The sequence below is a fragment of the Fistularia commersonii genome, chromosome 4 (genome assembly GCF_037954325.1).
Source record: "Fistularia commersonii isolate RoL2024-O1a breed Wild chromosome 4, RoL_Fcom_v1.0, whole genome shotgun sequence".
NCBI classification, from domain to species: Eukaryota; Metazoa; Chordata; class Actinopteri; order Syngnathiformes; family Fistulariidae; genus Fistularia; species Fistularia commersonii.
Genome location: NC_141287.1, coordinates 13,703,238 through 13,718,723, shown reverse-complemented (window position 1 = coordinate 13,718,723; position 15,486 = coordinate 13,703,238). Strand labels below are relative to the sequence as shown.

Sequence of the window (15,486 nt, the reverse complement as noted above, 5' to 3'; positions counted from 1 at the left end):
AGGTTGCCAAGGTCTTGCCTTGATCATGCTTCGCTTTAGCATTTACCATGCGTGCTAATTCCATATGGGGTCAAAGGTCACCGGGCCTTGAGTGATCGGGCTTAGCTTCACCATTTAGCATTCGTGCCAACCCTGCCTGGGTTCAACGGTTGCCGGGCCTTGCCTTCATCGTGCTTCCTTATTTTGAGCATGAGTGCTCACGCTTTTTGGGGTCAAAGGTTACCGAGCCTCACCTCACTCATGTTTTGCTTTAGCTTTTAGCATATGGCTAGCCCCATTCGGGGTCAAAGGTAACAGAGCCTCCCTTCGTTCGTGCTTCGCTTTAGCATTAAGCATGTGGCTAACCTCATTTTGGGTCAAAGGTCACAGAGCCTCACCTTGATTTTAGCTTAGCTTTAGCAAACAGTGTATGTGATACTTCCCGTCATCTTTGCAGTGTCAGCAGAAAAAAAAACTAAAAATGGCCGACTCTTTCCCGTTTATAACGTTTAATAACACGGAGGCCCCCAGGGACCCTCCTCGCTATTACAGATATTTGTTTCTGTTTTGGGTTGCTCTGCCAGCGGAGCCGCCCTGAGGCTCGTCTGAATGCCTTCAGAATATCCGTCAGAGCGCGGGACGCCGGGGCCAGAGCGCTCAGAGGTTATCGCGTTTTTTTTTTTTTCTTTTCGTGGGAAGCAATGAAGAGCCAAATTCCATTTCCGTTCCCTTGCACCCCCCACCCCTGTCCTTCCTTCCTCCGTCCACAGCCGGGTGGGGGGTGGTTGTTGCACAACAATCCCCGGGCAGTACGACCTGCAGAGGCGCCCCGCTGCTAATGAAGCACCAGTCCTTCGAAGTACACGGTGCTCCGGTTCTAGTATGAGTACTGCCAAAAAAAAATATGTAGTATTCACGAAATGTAATAGCATTATTCCTGGAGCTGTACACTAACCCTAGCATCCCAGAGCTAGCTAACAGTGCTCTCGTCTAGCTGGCGCTAGCGCGCCACAATGGGACCGTAGTGGGGTGCGCAGCAGAGGGGGGCGGGGCCTGAATTTGATCTCCAAACCGATTGGTGGGCGTGAACGGGTGTCGGGGGCCGCAGGATCCACCACCTCCGGTCTTTATGCGCACGAACTCGAATAGCGGCGCAGATAACGATCGGAGCTGCAATCTGTGTTTACTCCTGTCCGCCTTATCACAGCTCATTCACAGCCTGATAACTGGAGGGCTTGTGCGTGTGTGTGTCTGTGTGTGTGTGTGTTGGCTGGTCGTAACTCTTTGTTAACACACACACACACACACACACACACACATAAGGGTATGATTTGGGTCTGAACAAGCTGGAGTTGACAGGGAACAGGGATAGATGATTCATTCATTCATTCATTCATTCGCACAATCACTTTTCATTCATTCATTCATTCACAAATTAATTCACTCTTTCATTCATTCGCTCTTTCATTCACACACTCACTCACTCATTCATTCACTCATTTATTCACACAGTCATTCATTCAATCAGTCATTTTCCACCTGTTCACCTGGGCAGCAGGGCTGCATTCACACAAACGCAATGACTGGATTATTTCGGCCCTCAGTGCAGGGTGGGGGAGTTAAAGTGTGTGTGTGTGTGTGTGTGTGTGTGTGTGTGTGTGTGTCTGTGTGTGTGTGTTGCAGTCGTTGTCGCTGACTCACTGTGCTAACACACCTGTAGCCCTGCCTCTGTTATCAATGCTGGACCCGCCAGCTAACGCTGGTCAGTGAACTCATCATGGTGTGCGTGTGTGTGTGTGTATTCAACAGATCTTTTCATCTAACCTCCCTCGACCACACACACACACACACACACACACCCACACACACGTACGCACACTCATTCTTAGTGTAATGGCCATGGTTACACAACGTCCCACAAACATTAAACGCATCACGTCCTGGGCGGCTAATGAGTGTTTGCTCAGAGTGCATATTAATTACTGGGCTTCCCAGGAGACAAAAGAAATGTGACACACACACACACACACACACAGAAAAAACTGAACTGAACAAGGACCGGGCAAACGTTTTCTCTTCGGCCATGTTGAATCATTAAGTTGATATCAAAGTCCCCAGTGTGAAGCACCCCCCCCCCCCCCCCCCCCCTCACACACACACACACATCTCAAACCCATCTGGCTGCAGAATTGGGAAAACCCATTGGGTTCCACCTGATTTATGATTGCCAGGCGTCGGGTTGGGGGCGGGGTCAGATGAGTGGGCGAGCCCCGCCCCCGCCTGGACAAGCCCCGCCCCCTGACCGCATCTGGTGGGCCTGCAGCGTTTCATTCAAAAACCTGTTTGAGCCAAATCAGAACAACGCCATGTTGGGCAGGTCAGGACTAGAACCAGTGTGTGTGAGTGTGTGTGTGCGTGTGTCTCATGTCCCGACTTGTTGCCCCCTCAACCGTCAAACAGAAGTACCCGTGTGAAGACCAGAGGGGGCGGGGATTCAAACATCAAACGCATCGTTGATGAGCCAATGAGAAGCCTGCGTCCGGTTCAGATTGTGATCGGTGGCGGCGGCGGAACCCGCTGACTCCTCGCCAAGTGACGAGAGACGAGGTGTTCAGGGACCGTCAGATACGCAGTCATCGTGGAGGAGGCGCCTAAAGAAGGACGGCGGCCGCTCAGGGACCGAGGAACGCCGACGACACCACACTCTTCCAGACCTTCTGGTCCACCCGGTCTTCAGCTATTATTGGATGCCGACAGGAAGAAACCGCCACGTAACCTGGCCGCCTGACAGCGACTCGTCAGCCGCCATAGGTCGCCGGGAATGCGGTCGCACAACAACAGCATTCTTACGATGTCGACACATTTCAGCGCATTGTCAGGGGGATGCGTTGTGTGTGTGTGTGTGTTTGTGAGTGTGTCATTGTTCATTGTACGGATTTGTGATGAGTTGTGTGTCACCGCAAAAGGCAGGGTTTCACCTGGATGGTTCGCCTGTCACCTGTCAATCACAGTGTCACCTGTCAATCACAGTGTCACCTGTCAATCACAGCATCGCCCGTCAGTCACAGGATCCAAATACAGAGATGTCCATCCAGTCGGGCTCTCTACAAATAATTTAGAGTCTCCAACTAACTGGGTTTTTGGACGATGGGAAGAACATGGAGAACCTGAGAAGGACAACATGGAGAGCAACACACCGAGAGAACTCAGGCAGGAAAAGCTGGAGAAGGAAGAAGTGGACAAAACAAATGCCAAGAAATGAAAAGCCAACTAGGAGAACCTGGAAAGAATACCTGAGAAAGAGAACCCAAGCAGGAGAACATGGAGAGATCAGAGAGAACCCAGACAGACATGGAGGAACAGAGGAACCTGGAGAACCTTCACCTGATGACGGGTTGAACTCCAGACCAGCGAGAACCGGATCTCCTGAGAAGGAACCTGCTCCACCACACATGGGGGAATGACCGTAAATATTAGAATATCCAGGCCTGGGGAAATAAGTGACTCCTCACCGAGGTGTACTGGGGTCAGAGGGAACCAACCGCAAGGGTGTGTGTGTGTGTGTGTGTGTGTGTGTGTGTGTGTGTGTGTAGAAGTTGGACGTGGAAGTCGTTGGAGGTCTAAAAATTTAGCCAACTGAAAGTGTACACTTTCAGTTGCACGAGGGAGGTGAGGAGTGAGAGTGGCGATAAAGTTGGAGGAGGTGGGAAAGTGTAGGATTCCTGCTGAGAAGCAGGTGAGATTCCTGGGATTCCTCAGGGGGAGAAGTGGACGGGCCTGCAGGGGTGGGTTTCCCTCGGGAGAGGACATAAATATGGAGGGGAATGTGGAGGGCGGAGAAGGACACACACAAACACACACATGGACAAAGGGGGTTATTGAAACACAATGGCTGTTCGTCTTCATGTCACTTTTGTGTGAAAGGGTGAGGAGTTGTATGTCCGTATGTGTCCCTGTGGCGGGTCCAGGGTGGACCTGCCTCTGGTCCAATCACAGCAGGGATCATCTCCGTCTCCCCTGAGAACCTGACAGAGATGATGAATGAATGAATGAGTGAATGAATGAGTGAATTCCAGCCCCTCCCTGCACAGGCCGCGGTCCGGAGGACTCACTTGACTCCACATTTTCTCCGCAGTCCAAATGTTTCCTTTGGCCCGAAGCCTCTTTGTCTCTGTTTGTGTTTTATTTTCATTTCCTACTTCCTGTTTTTCCATTTCCTGCCCGCGGCGTCGTGTCAGAAGGGGAGCGCGTCGTGGAGACGACACAACACGGATCCGCTGTTTTCGCCCGTCACCATCCAAGGTCGGCGGACCGGGATGTCGTGATCCCCGGGGATTAGCGGACGTTCTCCTTCTGTGATGTTGCCTTCGGGGACGTCACATGTCAGCGGTTGAATAAAAGGGCTCGATTACACAGCCGTCACGACGCCCAAATATCGAAACGCGATACAGCGCCTTGATAATAGAATGACACTCGATCGCATGGTGACGCCGCGGCCTCCTGGAGGTGTTGTTGTAAACAAGATGGTCAACGGGTTTGATGGACTCCTGACCTCTTTACACCCGACGGCCTCTCCCATAGCTCAAACCATCTCCGATAGGTCGATGGGTCGAGCGCTAAAGATGACCTCTGCCATCGCTCAGACTAGCTCTGATTAGTTGTTTGGTAACGGCACTAAAGATGACCTCTCCCATCGCCTTAACCATCTCCGATTGGCCATTGGGTCGCGGTACTAAAGATAGTCTCCCCCTTGCTCAAAACAACTCCGATTGGCCGTCGGGTCGCGGTACGAAAGACAACCTCTCTCATTGGTCAAACTAGTTTTGATTGGTTGTTGGGTAACGGTACGAAAGATGACCTGTCCCATTGCCCAAACCATCTCTGTTTGGCTGTTGGGTCATGGTACTAAAGATGGCCTCTCCTGTGCTACTTGAACTACTACCTCCCTTTTGAGAGAGGAGTCAGTAACAATTGCTCCGAGGAGTGTTAGAAGCATGCATTCACCCAACGCCTTTTGTTCCACCTTCTGCTAACAGGAAGACAACGAGATCCCCACCAGTGTCTTGGTGAAGGACTCCCTGAAGACTCCGCAGCTGAGCCAGTACGACGCAGAGTCCACCCACCCGACCCCATCCGTCGCCGGCTCCGTTGACTGCGGCAGCGTGACGCAGGAGGGCCTGCACACCGTCAGCCTCTCGTCCGAAGACGACGACGACCTCACCGTGCACGCCGAGGAGGACAGCATGCTGGAGGGCGAGGCGGGGGCAGGATCCTCCCGCACCTTCGAGAGGAGGGCAGACAAGTTCAAGCGCTCCAGTCTGAAGAAGGTGGACAGCCTCAAGAAGGCCTTCTCCCGTCAGAGCATTGAGAAGAAGATGACCCAGATCACCACCAAGATCGTGCCGCCGGAGAAGCGGGACAAACTGAGGAAGAGCCTGACCCCGAACCATCCCAAGAGCCCCACCGCCAAGAGCTCCACCTTTAAGGTGTCGCCCATGACCTTCAATGTCAAGAAGGTTCGGGACGGCGAGGGGATGCTGTCTCCGGGGGACGGAGCCCACGTGGAGATCCCACCCCTGGAATGCTCAGAGGGGGACGTTCCCCTTGAGGAGGTCCACACCCCGGAGAGCGTCACCGTGGAGATCCAGGAGATACTGAGCCCTTCCTCTGCCGATGACGTGAAGGCGGAGCTGTCCATCAACGGGGAGGCAGAGAGCGTCGAAATCAACGGTGACCGCTCAGCTCAGCTGGCGGTGCCGGAGGGCGACGAGGACCTTGGCGTCCATGATGAAGAGGAGGAGCAGGTGGTGGTGGAAGAGCAGAAGCGTGCGGCTCCTGTGGAGGCGGTGGTGGATGTGAAGCAGACTCTGGCTGCAGCTGCGGCGGTCGCCGTGGAGCAGGCGTCTTAATGCCTTCAGAGAAGATCCACCATCACTTCCTGTCTCTGCTTCCTGCCTCCGTCACTTGAACATTCACTCGCTCACTAGCTTGTGAAGACGCCTGTCAATCATGCGATGCCGCCTTTCATTCCCACCTTCTCCCAGATCCAGGGATCCAGGGATCTGGGATAAGGCGGGATCTCAGCTAACGCCAGAAAACTTTTAGCCTCAAAAAGAAAACATGCTAATACACGGTTAGCTTAGTTGTTTGTGCCTTATGCTACAATCAGGAAATCAATGCTTCTTTTGCTGTTGGCTTCTTGGTGGCTTCTCTGGAACGTAAACATGTTGGTGGGATTTGAAAGAGCTCTGATTCCATGAACTTCCTCTGGTGTCACCGTAAGTTACAGCATTAGACTCCTTTGTCCGGGTCGTACATTTAGCTTCAGTCAGGCAAATATTTAACACCTCACCCTGTGGTAACATTTACAGAACATTTAAAGCAGAACACAGAAATGTGACTAATCCTCGCCTGCCGTGGATGCTTGTCATACTACGCATTCCGTGACAGTGCTCACGAAACATCGGCCCCGGACAACCTCCCCGGTGTTGTCACGCGCAAGCTAGCAAAGTGTCTCGAACCGGAGAATCCCACCAATGGCACGGCGGCGTTTGTACCAGCTGACCGGTGACTCGTTTACTGCTCTGTTTGGATCCAAAACCAGCGCTCCCCCCCTTCCAAACGCCTCCCCCCTCGCTAACAAGTGGCCTCTCTACTGCTGCTTCTTCTTTGTTTTTTTTCAGTGAATAACAGTAAATCTGCGTGTCACGCTGAGGTGGTGGGTTGCCAGGTTGTGTAGGTGCTGGAATTGGCAGGTGGGGCAGACAGGAGGGGGGTCCAGAGTTGTTTTGTGGTGAATTAGAGGTCGTGTTTACCTTTTTTCAAGGACGTGTGTTGAATGAGCGCTCACATTAAGTAGAAGACGGCCATACTTTTTGTCTCCCGGGCAGCGGGGAGATGGGGTTTAGGGGGGCGCAGTATTTCACACAGTCAACAAGGCAAAAACACGGCAAAAAAAACTTGCTAACTCTTGCAGGTCACATAGAAGCACCATGCAGTTTCCTTCTTGGTTTGAGCATCCAGGTGTCCATGGTCCACTGTGGCCCGAGGCCGAGGACAAGAGGTGCAGGGCGGCCCAGAAGACCTCCCCCTTCGATTCGTGCTCACTCCCATTCACCTCTGGCGTCTTGGCGTCCGACAAGGTAAAGCTAAAAGCGTTGCGTCTTGAGACGAAGAAAGGCGTCACCATCTGCAAAGCGGTGTTGTAACCACGGTTACATCCTTGTTGAGCTCCAACCCCTTTCCATCCCATCCAGGGATTCTTCGCGCCACCAAATTTTTTCCGAATTTTTGTCAACTTGCCGTTATGTGAGACGGGACCTCCCAGGGTCGTTGGTTGCCAAGCTCTTCTCCGGTGGGCCACGAGGGCCTTCTTGTTGCGTGCCATTTTCCCAACTCAGGAGTTAAGGAGTTCCAGGTGCCTGATAAAGAGATTCTAAAAATAGAGAAAGGGGTGCAGGTGCGGCGGTGGTGTTGAGGTGGAAAAGGGCGGCGGGCAGGCGTTCCTGTGTTTGACGGATGGATCCTCCCTGGGATGTATTTCACGCTCCTCTGCCTGGTTGGAGGGACGGAGCGAAGACGGAGAGAGGCCGCGGTGCCTTCAGGGGCGGGTCACGGGCTCTGCAGAATGCCAGGCGCCGCCGGCGTCCTCCGCCTGGATCCCGGTGATTGACGGTGCGCTTCGTGATGTCGGGGAGGGGAGGCAGGCAGAGAGATGGAGCAGACGCTCCAGAGGTGATTGGTGGTGTTTAAAGTCTTTCTAACATTCCTCACAAAGAGGACCTCCTCAGCACTAAATACTGCAATTACAGTACTACATATATATATATATACATATATATATATGTATATATCTATACATATATATATTTACCTTTAAAATCCCCGATCAGAAAATATATATTATATGAAATATGTAGAGGTGGTTTGTTAGCGTTCACATCCAGGCAGAGCATTTCCTTCTTCTCCTCTGTGTGATTGGACAGAGGACGTGACCTCAAGCCCCCTGTAGTGCTTAACTTTTAATACAAATACATATATATTTATATATATGATTTTATATATATATATATGTATAGACAGAGAGATATATATTCTCCTTTCCACACTAATGTTAAAAATAACCCCTTTGTTGTTCTGTGTATGTTTGGAAACCGTTTGTGTCTTCATGAGTTCCTGTATTAAAAGTAGGGAATAATAAAAAAAAAAAAAATGTAATTCAATTTTTTAACAAGCCTTGGTCAGCCGCACCGACGTATTGTTCACTCTTGTCTTCGTCGCTTCTGTCCGTGTAGCGGATCACTTCGACCAAAGACGCTTCCTCGTCCCGACGCCGGTTGCTAACACCTTTGTAAACACGCTGGGCTTCCCTCCCGTTCCGTAGATTTGTATCCACCAATAAAGATTTTTTTTTAAAGTTCAAAAAAATAAACAGGAGTTCCGAGTCGTTCTTTCCAATCGTAGCGTCCTGTGATCGTTGGTCAACAGAGAACATCTTCACGGGATCATCCACTGGCAAGGTAACAGATCGGACTGAGCTGTCGTTGGGCGAGAGCAGGATCAATCACTGGGTCACATCCACAGAACTACAACCATTCACCGTGTTGTTACATGCGTGGACAATGTAGGGTCTCCAATGAATCTCCTGCATGTGTTTGAACTATTGGTCGAACCTGGAGAACCCCGTGCAGATGACATGGAGGCAGCGAGGGGCCTCCTTGCCGTTCACCGCCGTGCCGCCTAGTGTTTGCAAAATTGGTGAATTATTGATGACGGTTGGTGGGAGACGAACAGATCATCTGACCGGGACTGAAAACCGACGCAGGACCGATGCACTGAAGTCATGGAGGAGGTGGACGGTTGACACCAGAGGCAGGAAGCGAAGCCCAGGGACTGTCAAAGTAAAAACAGGAAGTCACTGGAACATGAGCTCCTGGAGGACCGGGCGACGGCATAGGAGGGGTCAGGGATGCAGGAAAACACTCCACAGGGGTCATCCCGGAGCCACCAGTAGAAGGTCCAGGCTTTACAACCAGCAGAGGGCGACGGGGTTGAAGGTACAAAACACGAAGGTCCAAATGGACATCAAAATCCAGTTTTGCAGTGAGTTTTCATCTCGAGGTCGTCTTTGTGTTTCGACCAAACTGAGTATTCAACCGAGCGCTTATCCTGCGCTCGGGATCACAAGGCTGCTGGGGCCAGTCCCAGCTGTCATTGGGCGAGAGGATCCATCACAGGACCATACAGGAGTAGCCTCTCCAAATGCCTTCAAGAAGAAACACAAGTCCGGTTGCCACGACAACATTTTGATGAGAATTGACTCTATATCAACGTCTCATCATATGAAAACCTACAGCATTCATTGTCTCATTTACATCCAATAGACGTACAATGGTTTTTTCTCCTGATCAGGGGTGCGAACTTTAACAATGATGACCAACGCGGCCCGTTAAATTAACAGGTGCCAAGACAATTGGCACAATTAACGTTTGTCTTGTCAAAATAACACAGGAATAAAACTTGTAAGACAAAGAAGGTACATCTTGGTCAGATGTACCTTCATGGCAGGTGAGGTACCGACTTCCATGAGGCAGGAGAACTGCATGCTTCCCTTAGTGGATCTTGGCAGACGTTTTATGATCGCTCAGCACAAGAAACTAGTTCCACACATACAAGTTGACAAATTGGAAATGTAGTTCATATAGCAAAAGTATATTTTAATAGCGACATACAGAGAGACAGCAAAACAGTCTTAGTGCAGAGCACGCCCGCATTCAGTTGTCATCGTGCAGTCTACATTTAGGCTAAACAGTCTGCGGAATCACCGTATGTCTTTAACAATCTAAAACTGGTGAAGTTAAACGAAAAATACATGATAAATATCACCATTTAATTCTTTTTTTCATTTGACTTTTTTTTTTCTTTCCATCCTGCCTCCCGTGACAGCACATCACTGGTCTAGGTATAACCCAGAAGTCACTCGTTTCATTTAATGATTGATACATATATTAAAAAATATATATTTCGGCATGATAATAATATATTCATACCACTTATTCCCGCTGGAATAGGATGAGGAAAATTTTAAGCGGTGTAGGTATGCTCTGGAAAGGAGAAAAATGAAGGTTAGTCGCAATCAAGTCAGAGTATATGTGTCTGAATGAGAGGAACCTGGGTAGAACGGTGAGGCTACAGGGAGTGGAGATCAAGAAGTTGGAGGATTTCAACAGTTTAGAGCAATGGAGAGTGTGGAAAAGAGGTAAGCAAATTGGCTCAAGCAAGTTGGAATGGGTGGAGAAAAGTGTCAGGGGTTAAAAAAGACCATCGGCTCTTTTATAGGAGAGGTGGACAAGAAAGTGGCGAGACCAGCGATGCTGTATGGCCTGGAAACAGTAACAATGACCAAAATACGGGAGGCAGAGCTACAGGTCGCAGAGATGAAGATGTTGAGGTTCTCTTTGGGAGTGACCAGCATGGATAGGATCAGGAATGAGTCTATCAGAGGAACAGCACATGTTAGATGTTTTGGAGAGACGGTCAGAGAAGCCAGACTGAGATGGTTCAGTCATGTACAGAGGAGGGATAGCGAATATATTGGTAGATGGATGCTGGAATTGGAGCTGCCGGGCAGGAGGTCCAGAGGAAGACCAAAGAGAAGATTTGAGGATATGAAATTAGTTAGTGTGAGAACGGAGGACACAGGGAATAGGGTTAGATGGAGAAGGTTGATTCCATGAAGGGAAAGGCTCAAAGGATTGACATATCGCTGGAGAACATCTCTAGGGCAATTTCAACCTGACTGAAAATCTCTGCACGCTCATTGAACGAGACATCCTGGTACAATGACATCCCGCCTCTGTACACTCCACGTCCCCAGTGAACCTCCACGCATTTGCAGCGAGGACCTTCTGCGGAGGAGCTGTGGGTTTTTTCGCGGTCCTTCGTCTCCCTCTGGTGTCCACGCAACGCCAGCGCCACTTCCGGTGTTTTGTGCGAGCACACCGCGGCCTTCCTCATAGACCACCCGAGCGCTGCGTTGATATATGTATATTTTTGCAAACCCTTCAACTCTGCATGTCCTCCTTCTCCTTCCCAGTGGGAACATAGATCAAATCCTGTAAGTCAACGGTTACTTCTACGTACGAGGGCCCGCAGGATCTGCACAGTCACGGTGGCCGAGAGGTTAAGGCGTTGGACTCGAAATCCAATGGGGTTTCCCCGCACAGGTTCGAATCCTGTTCGTGACGACGACACATTTTGGCATCGGGGGACGACCGGAAGGAGATGCGGGAAGGTTAAAAACCCAAAATAAATTAGCAGATATGCAACACTGTAACATTCATCTGCTGTAAATGCGTTATTGATATTCGGGAGAAATTAGAGAATACATACATACCAAATTTATACGCCCGGTAAATATTATTTTGCTATGACCATTGGAGCGAAAATGGTTGAGAAAATAGAAATAATAGAACACATTATATTCACGCAGGTTTCCTTGTGTTTCCTCAAGTCTCGCGTATGAAGCTCTCGCGTTGTTTGGAATGAATGAGAAGGAAGCGAGGGGGGGTATGGTACAAACCAACTGACGCGACATCCTTTCCTTTCCAGACACATCAGCACGCCGGTGGATTGTATTTGCGAGCGTTTTGTTTTTAACAACAATAAAAGCGAGGCCAATGTGATTATCCGTCTAAAACCGCACAAAAAAGAAAATTCTACTCGCGTCGCTTTTCGCTACGTGAGATAATGGAATGGCCCGGAAGGTATAAATTCACCGACAACGCTGACTGACGTAGCATTGAGGGCATTGTTGAAGCACGGGGGTAGCACTAGCCAACTTAAAAACAATTGAAAAAAATTGCGTTTTTTCTACATAAATCTTATTTTAGTGCTAATTACTAGTTTAGATACTTTTTAGGGTTGGGACACCGTTCCGCAGAGGCACATCCTCGGTGTGTTAGCCAAGCATTTAGGTCTTGACTGCGGGCTAGCAAAGCTAACTTAGCAGTTCCCTTCTCACCCCCATCCGCCGAGCACACAAAGGACGGGACCGGTGCGACACTGTTAGCATTCCGGTCAATAATCGATCGCTATAACTTTCAGGGAAGTTAGGAGCCGGGGCAGCTACTTCCAACCCGCGCTGCGAGTATATACCGCACAAATTTATCGGCAATTGATCGCTAAAAAAGACGATGACGAGCGTTTAGCTCAGCCCACGGCCGTTCCGAGACGACTCGTCGCTTGCGTGATGGCTAGAGCCGAACTAAGAAGGCTGGTCAGGGACTGCTACGCCGAAGCTAACGGGAGGTAGCTAACTTCATGCCCATCCCGGTAGCGGCTCTAGCCACCCGGACCGGCTGGTGTTTCCCCCCTCGCTGGTGATACTTTTCGATACAAAACGTTTTTTCTTACAGATCTTGTCGCCATTCGCGACAAATGGCCCGCCGGTAGGCGACTGATTGTGTGACGGACACAGTATCGATCAGCGGATTTTTTTTTTTATTCTGACTAGCGTTAGCATTAAGCTAACGTGCTCGTCAGCTAGCCCAAGCTTATACCGCTGTCCGTTACAGTGAGTGATCGGGTGAGGCGATAGCCGGGAGCTGTGACGCCCACAGGCGGCGCGTTTGTTTTTATTCCTCGGAAGGAAACGATGGCGACCCCGGCGACAGAGGCCTTGTTTTTGATAAAAGACGTGAAGCCCGGATCGAAAAACCTCAATATCGTGTTCATCGTGTTGGAAATCGGTGAGTACACCCTCCCCCTTAAAGGGCCCGCTGTCCTGTCACCTTACGCCGACCTGAAAGTACCTCAACCCGGGTAGAGGTGACCAGGCAGGTCGGTGTTGGGCACGTGAAACCAAACTCATATTTTCTTACCTCTTCTTCCACCAGGACGGGTCACCAAGACGAAGGACGGCCACGAAGTCCGCTCCTGCAAGGTGGCGGACAAGAGCGGGAGCATCGCCATCTCTGTGTGGGACGAGCTGGGCAGCCTGATCCAGCCTGGGGACATCATCAAGCTGACCCGAGGGTAGGGAGAAGTCCGGAAGGGAGAGGTCCAGCTGCCTGGACGAAGATATTCTCTGACCTCTGTGTTCCCACTTTCAGGTACGCGTCCATATGGAAGGGCTGCCTGACCCTGTACACCGGCAGGGGAGGGGACCTGCAGAAGATTGGAGAGTGAGTAGACCCAGCTCCACAGAAGCTCTGCTGCATCTCAGTATTCACTGACATGGTCTTCACGTGGATGAATGCACCAGGAGCAAAGGCGCAACCACACAGTCTTCTCCCTTCTGGCCTTCGGGGGTCGCCACAGTCTCCATCTAACCCTTATCTCTCACACCAACCCTTCTGTCCTCTTCTCCGTCTGTAACCCTCCTCTCTGGTCATCCTCCGGACCTCCTGGCCTGGCAACTCCAACCGCCACATCCTTCTACCCAGATCTTCACCATCCCTCCTCTGTTCACGTCAAACCACCTCATTCTGACTTCATCTCGAGAACATCTAACATGTGCTGACCTTTTGATGAACGCTCTCCTGATCCCCTCCTACGTCCGTATCTCTGCCGCCTCCTGTCTTCTCCTCAGTGTCTCCAAACCAGACGGAAGCATCTAAAGCTTTGAGATAGTGATTCTTCAGTCTGACTGGATGAGTGCGAACAATAGATCTGTCCGTTTTCCCCCCTGAATACGATAACAAACCATGGCCACTTCTTCTCCCAGGTTCTGCATGGTCTATTCAGAAGTGCCCAACTTCAGCGAGCCAAACCCAGAGCTGCTAGCCCAGACCAACCAGCAGAACAAGTCGGTAAGAACGGCGGCGGGACGCTCGTCTGCTGGGCCCGATGGCGTGAAGTATCGGCGAGGTCCGAAGTCAGTAGCCTATCATGATCTGCACGGCCGGGATAATTCATGGGTGTCCTGTGATCTCCGTCTGTCCCGCAGGGTAAACCCGACCAGAACCAGAGGGGGAACTCTCCGCCCAATCAGAATTCAGGTACATCAAACCTGCCAGGTCAGTGGTAGGAATCGCACTCTCGACACTAACCTCACAGATCCGCGTAAGCTTACACAAACAACAGCTTGACAGTATTACAGCACTTCCTGTTTACCGCTGTGCCTGAGTAGATCACATGACCTTATGGAAACTCCCACTATGATTGGCTACAGGATATGCCAATCAAAAAGTCGCTTTTGTTTTCACTAGAAATGAGATCTTAAGAAAAACGGAAAGCAGCAGAACCTGGGGTCAGAACCGTTAGCACCCAGTAGAGCATGTCCTCCTGAAACACAGGCATCTAAATGTCTCCCCTCTGTCCACAGGTAATGGTGCCATGCCGCCGTTTTCGGCCAACAACAACCCGGCGCCCGGCGGTGCGCGGGACGCCGCCTTTGGCGGGGTCGGGCGTCCCAACGGCCGCGCGCCCGGTAACGGAGCCCCTCCAGCCACTGGAGCCGGACCCCCGGCGGCAGCAAAGTCCTCGGTTACCATTAGCAACGGCAGGGACCCCCGACGTGCCAAAAGATGAAGGGGCGTCCCCTGGGCCCCTCCCCAGCCTGACCTGATCGAATTAGAGTAGCTGCATCGTTCCCCTACAGACTTGGACGGTGGGACGTGTCCTCCAGGCCCCCGATGCACTCGAAGGACTCGTCGGTGGTCTCAGTCTGCACTGATTCTCGCCCCCCCCCCCCCCCTCGCCATGACATCACACGCCTACTTGAAACACTCGATGCACTTTCTCCTCTTAATTTATGCGGGGAAGCTGGTGGTCACTGAAATCAGGAAAAGAAAAAAAAACGTTTCCGCTTCTTTTTGTTTGTTTGTTTTTTTTTTTTTTTTAAAGTGTAATGAAAAATAATAAAAGGCCTTAAATATGTGAGACTGAAGCCCCTCAGAGGGTCTTTGCCCCCCTCCCCTAACCAAACAGGGGGTGTAGACTTTTAACCGCGGCTAGGTAGTGAGTTTTTTCTTTTTCATATATACATTTGCCATCAGACATGGAGGCAGAGATGCATTTTTAAACTTTTTTTTTTTTTTTACAGTGACCCTGACCCCCCTGCTCTGTGTGCCGGTACAAATCCCACCAGGGCAGGGCTCCGACATCCTCCCCCCCCCCATTTAAAAACAATCAGCTGATATTGGCCAACATTAAAAAGACATTTTAAAACTTTTTGTAAAAACCACCACGAGCTGCTCCTGCCGCAACTGTTGCGAAAATAAAGGTTTCAAATTGGATGTGTTTGCTTGATGATGATGGAGGGGGTGGGGGGGGTGACACTCACCGGCGCCACCCGGTGTCCACGCCGGCGAGCTGCAGTCAGGAGTCAGGAGCCGAGTCCAAGGGGACCGGCTGCTTTCTCCCAAGTCCTGTTACACCAAGCACCTCGACTGCACCGCTCACACACACACACACACACACGTACCTCACCGCTGAGTCCACTTAAATAGGAATGGCGGTGTGATTGGACACGGAGCGCTGCTCACACACAGCCGGGGATTCAAA

At 50.8% G+C, this 15,486-nt stretch overlaps 2 protein-coding genes and 1 non-coding gene across 6 annotated transcripts in view; all 3 read left to right on the top strand.

The window, feature by feature from the left end:
• The window catches only part of cavin2a (caveolae associated protein 2a), a 13,497-nt gene extending 5,306 nt beyond the window's left edge, over positions 1–8,191 (top strand). Inside the window, exon 2 of the mRNA XM_086145431.1 lies at positions 5,016–8,191. Coding sequence (XP_086001557.1) covers positions 5,016–5,888 — 873 coding nt within the window. The 3' untranslated portion in view covers positions 5,889–8,191. The remainder of the gene's footprint in view (positions 1–5,015) is intronic.
• A 2,952-nt stretch (positions 8,192–11,143) lies between these two features.
• Positions 11,144–11,225, top strand: trnas-cga (transfer RNA serine (anticodon CGA)). Its single transcript has one exon. It is a non-coding gene; the product is annotated as a tRNA-Ser (tRNA).
• Positions 11,226–11,243: 18 nt separating this feature from the next.
• nabp1a (nucleic acid binding protein 1a) lies at positions 11,244–15,215 on the top strand. 4 transcript variants are annotated; one of them, XM_086145429.1, is made up of 7 exons: positions 11,244–11,272; positions 12,555–12,728; positions 12,876–13,014; positions 13,092–13,163; positions 13,706–13,790; positions 13,928–13,997; positions 14,306–15,215. In XM_086145429.1, the coding sequence occupies exons 2-7, from the start codon at positions 12,635–12,637 to the stop codon at positions 14,509–14,511; spliced, it is 666 nt and encodes a 221-aa protein (XP_086001555.1). In that variant the 5' UTR covers positions 11,244–11,272; positions 12,555–12,634; the 3' UTR covers positions 14,512–15,215. The 4 variants fall into 4 exon arrangements, with proteins under 4 accessions (XP_086001555.1, XP_086001554.1, XP_086001556.1 ...); XM_086145428.1 differs by lacking the exon at positions 11,244–11,272 and adding an exon at positions 11,605–11,744; XM_086145430.1 differs by lacking the exon at positions 11,244–11,272 and having other exon boundaries at positions 11,758–12,728; positions 13,928–13,979.
• Positions 15,216–15,486: the final 271 nt, after the last annotated feature.